At 58.2% G+C, this 10,444-nt stretch overlaps 1 protein-coding gene across 1 annotated transcript; it reads left to right on the forward strand.

Moving 5' to 3' along the window:
• Window positions 1-541: 541 nt before the first annotated feature.
• Window positions 542-8,128, forward strand: LOC309452709 (eukaryotic translation initiation factor 5A-1-like; the record flags this gene model as incomplete). Its single annotated transcript, XM_082077354.1, has 4 exons — window positions 542-646; window positions 2,012-2,143; window positions 5,644-5,713; window positions 7,897-8,128. Coding segments are annotated over 3 exons (300 nt in total), but the record flags the coding sequence as incomplete, so codon positions are not given.
• Window positions 8,129-10,444: the final 2,316 nt, after the last annotated feature.

Here is a 10,444-nt window from a genome sequence, read left to right on the forward strand (position 1 = left end):
CCAAAATGCCCCAAAAATGCCCCAAAACGCCCCAAAATTACCCCAAAAATGTTCAATATGGACCCATTGAGATCTGGGGGTGTCGTGAACCCCCCAAAACGCCCCAAATTTGCCCAAAATCCCCCGAATTTATCCCAAAAATGAGCAAATATTTACTCAACAATGTACTAGGCTCAAACTAGGCCCGAATAGGCCCCAATTAGTCCCAAAATGCCCCAAAAACGCCCCAAAATGCCCCAAAATCACCCCAAAAATGGTCAATATGGACCCACTGAGATCTGGGGGTGTCGTGAAGCCCCCAAATGACCCAAATTTGCGCAAATTTGCCCCAAAAATGCTCAAATATTGACTGAACAAGGTACTAGGCCCGAATAGGTCTCTACTAGGCCCAACTAGGCCCAAAAAGCCCCAAAATCCCCCCAAAACGCCCCAAAATCGCCCCAAAAATCATCAATATGGACCCATTGAGATCCGGGGGTGTCGTGAACCCCCAAAATGCCCCAAATTTGCCCAAAATCGCTCGTTTTCGCCCCGTTTTCAGGTGCACCTGGTGGGCATCGACATCTTCACGGGCAAGAAGTACGAGGACATCTGCCCGTCCACCCACAACATGGACGTGCCCAACATCAAACGCAACGACTTCCAGGTGGGGGGCGGGACCCCCAAGTGTGGGGCGGGACCCCCAAGTGTGGGGCTGGGACCCCCAAGTGTGGGGCTGAGACCCCCAAGTGTGATTCTGGGACCCCCAAGTGTGGGGCTGGGACATTCAATAATCTATGGGTCTGCCCCACACATTCACTGATCTATGGGTCAATGTGTGGGTCTGCCCCACACATGGCTGATCTGTGGGTCAATCTGTGGGTCTGCCCCACACATCACTGATCTATGGGTCAATCTATGGGTCTGCCCCATAGCTGATCGGGATCCAGGACGGGTACCTGTCTGTGGGTCAATCTATGGGTCTGCCCCACACATTCACAATCTGTGGGTCACTCTGTGGGTCTGCCCCACACATCACTGATCTATGGGTCAATCTGTGGGTCACTCTATGGGTCTGCCCCACACATTCACAATCTATGGGTCTGCCCCACAGCTCATCGGGATCCAGGACGGGTACCTGTCTGTGGGTCACTCTGTGGGTCACTGATCTGTGGGTCAATGTGTGGGTCACTGATCTATGGGTCAATGTGTGGGTCACTGATCTATGGGTCAATGTGTGGGTCACTGATCTGTGGGTCAATCTATGGGTCTCCCCCCAGCTGATCGGGATCCAGGACGGGTACCTGTCTGTGGGTCACTCTGTGGGTCAATGTGTGGGTCACTGATCTGTGGGTCAATCTATGGGTCTGCCCCACACATCGCTGATCTATGGGTCAATGTGTGGGTCTGCCCCATAGCTGATCGGGATCCAGGACGGGTACCTGTCTGTGGGTCACTGATCTGTGGGTCAATGTGTGGGTCAATCTATGGGTCTGCCCCACAGCTGATCGGGATCCAGGACGGGTACCTGTCTGTGGGTCACTCTGTGGGTCACTGATCTGTGGGTCAATGTGTGGGTCTGCCCCCCAGCTCATTGGGATCCAGGACGGGTACCTGTCTGTGGGTCACTCTATGGGTCAATGTGTGGGTCAATCTATGGGTCTGCCCCCCAGCTGATCGGGATCCAGGACGGGTACCTGTCTGTGGGTCACTCTGTGGGTCACTCTGTGGGTCACTCTGTGGGTCACTGATCTATGGGTCAATCTATGGGTCTGCCCCACAGCTGATCGGGATCCAGGACGGGTACCTGTCTGTGGGTCACTGATCTGTGGGTCACTCTGTGGGTCTGCCCCCCAGCTGATCGGGATCCAGGACGGGTACCTGTCTGTGGGTCACTGATCTGTGGGTCACTCTGTGGGTCAATGTGTGGGTCACTGATCTATGGGTCTGCCCCACAGCTGATCGGGATCCAGGACGGGTACCTGTCTGTGGGTCACTGATCTGTGGGTCACTCTGTGGGTCTGCCCCCCAGCTGATCGGGATCCAGGACGGGTACCTGTCGCTGCTCCAGGACTCGGGGGAGGTTCGGGAGGATCTGCGGCTGCCGGAGGGAGAGCTGGGGCGGGAGATCGAGCAGAAATACGACTGCGGGGAGGAGATACTGGTACCGGGGGCGCTGTGGGGCGCTGTGGGGTGGTTATGGGGTGGTTATGGGGCGCTATGGGGTGGTTATGGGGCGCTATGGGGCTGGGGAATGGGGAGGGAGATCGAGCAGAAATACGACTGTGGGGAGGAGATCCTGGTACTTATGGGGCAATCTATGGGGCACTATGGGGCGGTTATGGGGCGCTATGGGGTGGTTATGGGGTGGTTATGGGGCAGTTATGGGGCGGTTATGGGGCGCTATGGGGTGGTTATGGGGCGCTATGGGGCAGCCGTGGGGCGCTGTGGGGTGGTTATGGGGTGGTTATGGGGCACTATGGGGTGGTTATGGGGCGCTATGGGGCTGGGATGCGCTATGGGGCTGGGGAATGGGGAGGGAGATCGAGCAGAAATACGACTGCGGGGAGGAGATCCTGGTACTTATGGGGCAATCTATGGGGCGCTATGGGGTGGTTATGGGGTGGTTATGGGGTGGTTATGGGGCACTATGGGGCGGTTATGGGGCGCTATGGGGTGGTTATGGGGCGCTATGGGGCAGCCGTGGGGCGCTGTGGGGTGGTTATGGGGTGGTTATGGGGCACTATGGGGTGGTTATGGGGCGCTATGGGGCTGGGATGCGCTATGGGGCTGGGGAATGGGGAGGGAGATCGAGCAGAAATACGACTGCGGGGAGGAGATCCTGGTACTTATGGGGCAATCTATGGGGCGCTATGGGGTGGTTATGGGGTGGTTATGGGGTGGTTATGGGGCACTATGGGGCGGTTATGGGGTGCTATGGGGTGGCTATGGGGCAGCTATGGGGCTGGGGTTCACTATGGGTTGCTATGGGGCCGGGGAATGGGGAGGGGGATGGACCAGAAATACAACTGTGGGGGGAGATGCTGGTACTTGGGGGGCGCTATGGGGCAGCTGTGGGTCACTGTGGGTCGCTATGGGGCAGGATGTGGGTCGCTATGGGTCACTGTGGGTCGCTATGGGTCAGATGTGGGTCGCTATGGGTCGCTATGGGTCAGATGTGGGTCACTGTGGGTCAGATGTGGGTCGCTGTGGGTCGCTATGGGTCGCTATGGGTCACTATGGGTCGCTATGGGTCGCTATGGGTCAGATGTGGGTCACTGTGGGTCAGATGTGGGTCGCTGTGGGTCGCTGTGGGTCGCTATGGGTCGCTATGGGTCGCTGTGGGTCGCTATGGGTCACTGTGGGTCGCTGTGGGTCGCTGTGGGTCGCTGTGGGTCGCTATGGGTCGCTGTGGGTCGCTGTGGGTCGCTATGGGTCGCTGTGGGTCGCTGTGGGTCGCTATGGGTCACTATGGGTCGCTGTGGGTCGCTGTGGGTCGCTATGGGTCACTATGGGTCGCTGTGGGTCGCTATGGGTCGCTGTGGGTCGCTATGGGTCACTATGGGTCGCTATGGGTCAGATGTGGGTCGCTATGGGTCACTGTGGGTCGCTATGGGTCAGATGTGGGTCAGATGTGGGTCGCTATGGGTCGCTATGGGTCAGATGTGGGTCGCTATGGGTCGCTATGGGTCACTATGGGTCGCTATGGGTCGCTATGGGTCGCTGTGGGTCGCTGTGGGTCGCTGTGGGTCGCTATGGGTCGCTGTGGGTCGCTGTGGGTCGCTGTGGGTCGCTATGGGTCACTATGGGTCGCTGTGGGTCGCTATGGGTCGCTATGGGTCGCTGTGGGTCGCTATGGGTCGCTGTGGGTCGCTATGGGTCACTATGGGTCGCTGTGGGTCGCTATGGGTCGCTATGGGTCACTGTGGGTCGCTATGGGTCACTATGGGTCGCTATGGGTCAGATGTGGGTCGCTGTGGGTCGCTGTGGGTCGCTATGGGTCACTGTGGGTCGCTATGGGTCGCTATGGGTCAGATGTGGGTCGCTATGGGTCGCTATGGGTCGCTGTGGGTCGCTATGGGTCACTGTGGGTCGCTATGGGTCGCTATGGGTCAGATGTGGGTCGCTATGGGGCAGGATGTGGGTCACTGTGGGTCGCTATGGGTCACTGTGGGTCGCTATGGGTCAGATGTGGGTCGCTGTGGGTCGCTATGGGGCAGGATGTGGGTCGCTATGGGTCGCTGTGGGTCGCTATGGGTCGCTGTGGGTCGCTGTGGGTCAGTTGTGGGTCACTATGGGTCGCTGTGGGTCGCTGTGGGTCGCTATGGGTCACTATGGGTCGCTGTGGGTCGCTGTGGGTCGCTGTGGGTCGCTATGGGTCGCTATGGGTCGCTATGGGGCAGGATGTGGGTCGCTGTGGGTCGCTATGGGTCGCTATGGGTCACTATGGGTCGCTGTGGGTCGCTGTGGGTCGCTATGGGTCACTATGGGTCGCTGTGGGTCGCTGTGGGTCGCTATGGGTCGCTGTGGGTCGCTATGGGTCAGATGTGGGTCGCTGTGGGTCGCTATGGGGCAGGATGTGGGTCGCTATGGGTCGCTGTGGGTCGCTATGGGTCGCTGTGGGTCGCTGTGGGTCAGTTGTGGGTCACTATGGGTCGCTGTGGGTCGCTGTGGGTCGCTATGGGTCACTATGGGTCGCTGTGGGTCGCTGTGGGTCGCTGTGGGTCGCTATGGGTCGCTATGGGTCGCTATGGGGCAGGATGTGGGTCGCTGTGGGTCGCTATGGGTCGCTATGGGTCACTATGGGTCGCTGTGGGTCGCTGTGGGTCGCTATGGGTCACTATGGGTCGCTGTGGGTCGCTGTGGGTCGCTATGGGTCGCTGTGGGTCGCTGTGGGTCGCTGTGGGGCAGGATGTGGGTCGCTATGGGTCGCTGTGGGTCGCTATGGGTCGCTGTGGGTCGCTGTGGGTCAGTTGTGGGTCACTATGGGTCGCTGTGGGTCGCTGTGGGTCGCTATGGGTCACTATGGGTCGCTGTGGGTCGCTGTGGGTCGCTGTGGGTCGCTATGGGTCACTATGGGTCGCTGTGGGTCGCTGTGGGTCGCTATGGGTCACTATGGGTCGCTGTGGGTCGCTGTGGGTCGCTATGGGTCGCTGTGGGTCGCTGTGGGTCGCTGTGGGGCAGGATGTGGGTCGCTATGGGTCGCTGTGGGTCGCTGTGGGTCGCTATGGGGCAGGATGTGGGTCGCTATGGGTCGCTGTGGGTCGCTATGGGTCGCTGTGGGTCGCTGTGGGTCAGTTGTGGGTCACTATGGGTCGCTGTGGGTCGCTGTGGGTCGCTATGGGTCACTATGGGTCGCTGTGGGTCGCTGTGGGTCGCTGTGGGTCGCTATGGGTCGCTATGGGTCGCTATGGGGCAGGATGTGGGTCGCTGTGGGTCGCTATGGGTCGCTATGGGTCACTATGGGTCGCTGTGGGTCGCTGTGGGTCGCTATGGGTCACTATGGGTCGCTGTGGGTCGCTGTGGGTCGCTATGGGTCGCTGTGGGTCGCTGTGGGTCGCTGTGGGGCAGGATGTGGGTCGCTATGGGTCGCTGTGGGTCGCTGTGGGTCGCTATGGGGCAGGATGTGGGTCGCTATGGGTCGCTGTGGGTCGCTCCCCACAGATCACGGTGCTGTCGGCCATGACAGAAGAAGCTGCTGTCGCCATCAAGGCCATGGCCAAATAGGGGCCAGGTGGGATCTGTGGGGCAATCTATGGGGCTGGGGGATCTATGGGGCTGGGGGGTCTGTGGGGCTGGGGGGGTCTGTGGGGCAGAGGGGGTCTGTGGGGCTGGGGGATCTGTGGGGCTGGGGGGGTCTGTGGGGCTGGGGGATCTGTGGGGCAGAGGGGGTCTGTGGGGCTGGGGGGGATCTATGGGGCTGGGGGATCTGTGGGGCAATCTATGGGGCTGGGGGGGTCTGTGGGGCTGGGGGGATCTGTGGGGCTGGGGGGGTCTATGGGGCAGAGGGGGTCTCTATGGGTCGTGGTCTCTCTATGGGTCAGGGGTCTCTATGGGTCTCTATGGGTCAGGGGTCTCTATGGGTCTCTATGGGTCAGGGGTCTCTCTATGGGTCTCTATGGGTCGTGGTCTCTCTATGGGTCAGGGGTCTCTCTATGGGTCAGGGGTCTCTCTATGGGTCTCTATGGGTCTCTATGGGTCGTGGTCTCTCTATGGGTCAGGGGTCTCTCTATGGGTCTCTATGGGTCAGGGGTCTCTCTATGGGTCTCTATGGGTCAGGGTCTCTCTATGGGTCTCTATGGGTCGTGGTCTCTCTATGGGTCAGGGGTCTCTATGGGTCTCTATGGGTCAGGGGTCTCTATGGGTCAGGGGTCTCTCTATGGGTCTCTATGGGTCAGGGGTCTCTCTATGGGTCTCTATGGGTCTCTATGGGTCAGGGTCTCTCTATGGGTCTCTATGGGTCTCTATGGGTCAGGGGTCTCTCTATGGGTCTCTATGGGTCTCTATGGGTCAGGGGTCTCTCTATGGGTCAGGGGTCTCTCTATGGGTCTCTATGGGTCGTGGTCTCTCTATGGGTCAGGGGTCTCTATGGGTCTCTATGGGTCAGGGGTCTCTATGGGTCAGGGGTCTCTCTATGGGTCTCTATGGGTCAGGGGTCTCTCTATGGGTCTCTATGGGTCTCTATGGGTCAGGGTCTCTCTATGGGTCTCTATGGGTCTCTATGGGTCAGGGGTCTCTCTATGGGTCAGGGGTCTCTCTATGGGTCTCTATGGGTCTCTATGGGTCTCTATGGGTCAGGGGTCTCTCTATGGGTCAGGGTCTCTCTATGGGTCTCTATGGGTCAGGGGTCTCTCTATGGGTCAGGGGTCTCTCTATGGGTCTCTATGGGTCAGGGGTCTCTCTATGGGTCAGGGTCTCTCTATGGGTCTCTATGGGTCAGGGTCTCTATGGGTCAGGGGTCTCTCTATGGGTCAGGGTCTCTCTATGGGTCTCTATGGGTCAGGGGTCTCTCTATGGGTCTCTATGGGTCTCTATGGGTCAGGGTCTCTCTATGGGTCGGGGTCTCTCTATGGGTCTCTATGGGTCAGGGGTCTCTCTATGGGTCTCTATGGGTCTCTATGGGTCAGGGGTCTCTCTATGGGTCTCTATGGGTCAGGGGTCTCTCTATGGGTCAGGGGTCTCTCTATGGGTCTCTATGGGTCAGGGTCTCTATGGGTCAGGGGTCTCTCTATGGGTCAGGGTCTCTCTATGGGTCTCTATGGGTCAGGGGTCTCTCTATGGGTCAGGGGTCTCTCTATGGGTCAGGGTCTCTCTATGGGTCTCTATGGGTCGGGGTCTCTCTATGGGTCAGGGTCTCTCTATGGGTCTCTATGGGTCAGGGGTCTCTATGGGTCGGGGTCTCTATGGGTCTCTATGGGTCTCTATGGGTCAGGGTCTCTCTATGGGTCTCTATGGGTCTCTATGGGTCTCTATGGGTCTCTATGGGTTGGGGTCTCTCTATGGGTCGGGGTCTCTCTATGGGTCTCTATGGGTTGGGGTCTCTCTATGGGTCGGGGTCTCTCTATGGGTCTCTATGGGTCTCTATGGGTCGGGGTCTCTCTATGGGTCTCTATGGGTCTCTATGGGTCAGGGGTCTCTATGGGTCAGGGTCTCTCTATGGGTCTCTATGGGTCTCTATGGGTCAGGGGTCTCTCTATGGGTCTCTATGGGTCTCTATGGGGCAGAGTCTCTATGGGTCAGGGGTCTCTATGGGTCTCTATGGGTCTCTATGGGTCTCTATGGGTCGGGGTCTCTCTCTCTATGGGTCGGGGTCTCTATGGGTCTCTATGGGTCAGGGGTCTCTATGGGTCTCTATGGGTCTCTATGGGGCAGAGTCTCTATGGGTCCCAGCCCCACATCCCCCCCATCCCCCCCCAGGTCGCAGCCGCCGTGGGGCGGGACCCCCAACACTAAACCAACAACGGGGGGGGGGGGGGGCTCCCTGCCCCACCCCCCCGCATAGGCCACGCCCCCCTCCCCCCCCGAGTGGGCGGGGCCGCCCCGTGGTGGGGGGTGGGGGGGGGAGGGGCGGCTCCGGGGGGCCCCTCCCCCCCCTCATTCACCCCCCCCCCCCAAAACGTTTGTTAATCAGCCGGAAAATTAAAAACAAATCATCTATAATAACGAGATTGTTTAATTGGGGCGTTAATTGGGGATGGGGGAGGGGTGGGGGGGGCAGACAGGAAGTGATGTCAGAGCGGCGCGGTGACGTCATCACTTGTGGTAGAAGCGCTGGGATTGGCCGTGGGGCAGGAAGTGACGCGCGGGGGGGGTGGAGGGCGGGAACGCGGCCTGGGGGGGGAGGGGCTTGTTAAGGCCACGCCCCCCACCCCCGGTACATGGAGGGGGGGGATGGGGGGTCTCTATGGGTCAGGGTCTATGGGTCTCTATGGTCCCTATGGGTCTCTATGGGTCCCTATGGGTCCCCATTGGTCTCTATGGGGTCTCTATGGGTCTCTATGGGTCTCTATGGTCTCTATGGGTCTCTATGGTCCCCATTGGTCTCTATGGGTCTCTATGGTCCCCATTGGTCTCTATGGGTCTCTATGGTCCCCATTGGTCTCTATGGGTCTCTAATGTCTCTCTATGGGTCCCTATGGGTCTCTATGGGTCTCTATGGTCCCTATGGGTCTATATGCATCCCCATTGGTCTCTATGGTCTCTATGGGTCGGGGGGGGTCTCTGTGTCACTCACGCTGTGGGGCTGTTGGGCTATAGGTTGGTCCCTATGGGTCTCTATGGTCTCTATGGGTCCCCATTGGTCTCTATGGTTCCCCATTGGTCTCTATGGTCTCTATGGGTCCCCATTGGTCTCTATGGGTCCCCATTGGTCTCTATGGTCTCTATGGTCTCTATGGGGTCTCTATGGTCTCTACGGGTCCCGATGCGTCTCTATGGGTCTCTATGGTTCCCCATGGGTCCCTATGGTCTCTATGGTTCCCCATTGGTCTCTATGGGTCTCTATGGTTCCCCATGGGTCCCTATGGTCTCTATGGTTCCCCATTGGTCTCTATGGTTCCCCATGGGTCCCTATGGTCTCTATGGTTCCCCATTGGTCTCTATGGGTCTCTATGGTTCCCCATGGGTCCCTATGGTCTCTATGGTTCCCCATTGGTCTCTATGGTTCCCCATGGGTCCCTATGGTCTCTATGGTTCCCCATTGGTCTCTATGGTCTCTATGGTTCCCCATTGATCCCTATGGGTCTCTATGGTTCCCCATTGGTCTCTATGGTCTCTATGGTCTCTATGGGTCTCTATGGGTCCCTATGGTCTCTATGGTCCCCATTGGTCTCTATGGGGTCTCTATGAGTCCCCATTGGTCTCTATGGGTCCCCATTGGTCTCTATGGGTCTCTATGGTCCCCATTGGTCTCTATGGGTCCCTATGGTCTCTATGGTTCCCCATTGGTCTCTATGGGTCTCTATGGTTCCCCATGGGTCCCTATGGTCTCTATGGTTCCCCATTGGTCTCTATGGGTCTCTATGGTTCCCCATGGGTCCCTATGGTCTCTATGGTCCCCATTGGTCTCTATGGGTCCCTATGGTCTCTATGGTTCCCCATTGGTCTCTATGGGTCTCTATGGTTCCCCATGAGTCCCTATGGTCTCTATGGTTCCCCATTGGTCTCTATGGGTCTCTATGGTTCCCCATGGGTCCCTATGGTCTCTATGGTTCCCCATTGGTCTCTATGGTTCCCCATGGGTCCCTATGGTCTCTATGGTTCCCCATTGGTCTCTATGGGTCTCTATGGTTCCCCATGGGTCCCTATGGTCTCTATGGTTCCCCATTGGTCTCTATGGTTCCCCATGGGTCCCTATGGTCTCTATGGTTCCCCATTGGTCTCTATGGTCTCTATGGTTCCCCATTGATCCCTATGGGTCTCTATGGTTCCCCATTGGTCTCTATGGTCTCTATGGTCTCTATGGGTCTCTATGGGTCCCTATGGTCTCTATGGTCCCCATTGGTCTCTATGGGGTCTCTATGAGTCCCCATTGGTCTCTATGGGTCCCCATTGGTCTCTATGGGTCTCTATGGTCCCCATTGGTCTCTATGGGTCCCTATGGTCTCTATGGTTCCCCATTGGTCTCTATGGGTCTCTATGGTTCCCCATGGGTCCCTATGGTCTCTATGGTTCCCCATTGGTCTCTATGGGTCTCTATGGTTCCCCATGGGTCCCTATGGTCTCTATGGTCCCCATTGGTCTCTATGGGTCCCTATGGTCTCTATGGTTCCCCATTGGTCTCTATGGGTCTCTATGGTTCCCCATGAGTCCCTATGGTCTCTATGGTTCCCCATTGGTCTCTATGGGTCTCTATGGTTCCCCATGGGTCCCTATGGTCTCTATGGTTCCCCATTGGTCTCTATGGTTCCCCATGGGTCCCTATGGTCTCTATGGTTCCCCATTGGTCTCTATGGGTCTCTATGGT

The sequence above is a fragment of the Streptopelia decaocto genome, assembly GCF_964273445.1.
Source record: "Streptopelia decaocto genome assembly, contig: HAP1_SCAFFOLD_2402, whole genome shotgun sequence".
Taxonomy (NCBI): domain Eukaryota; kingdom Metazoa; phylum Chordata; class Aves; order Columbiformes; family Columbidae; genus Streptopelia; species Streptopelia decaocto.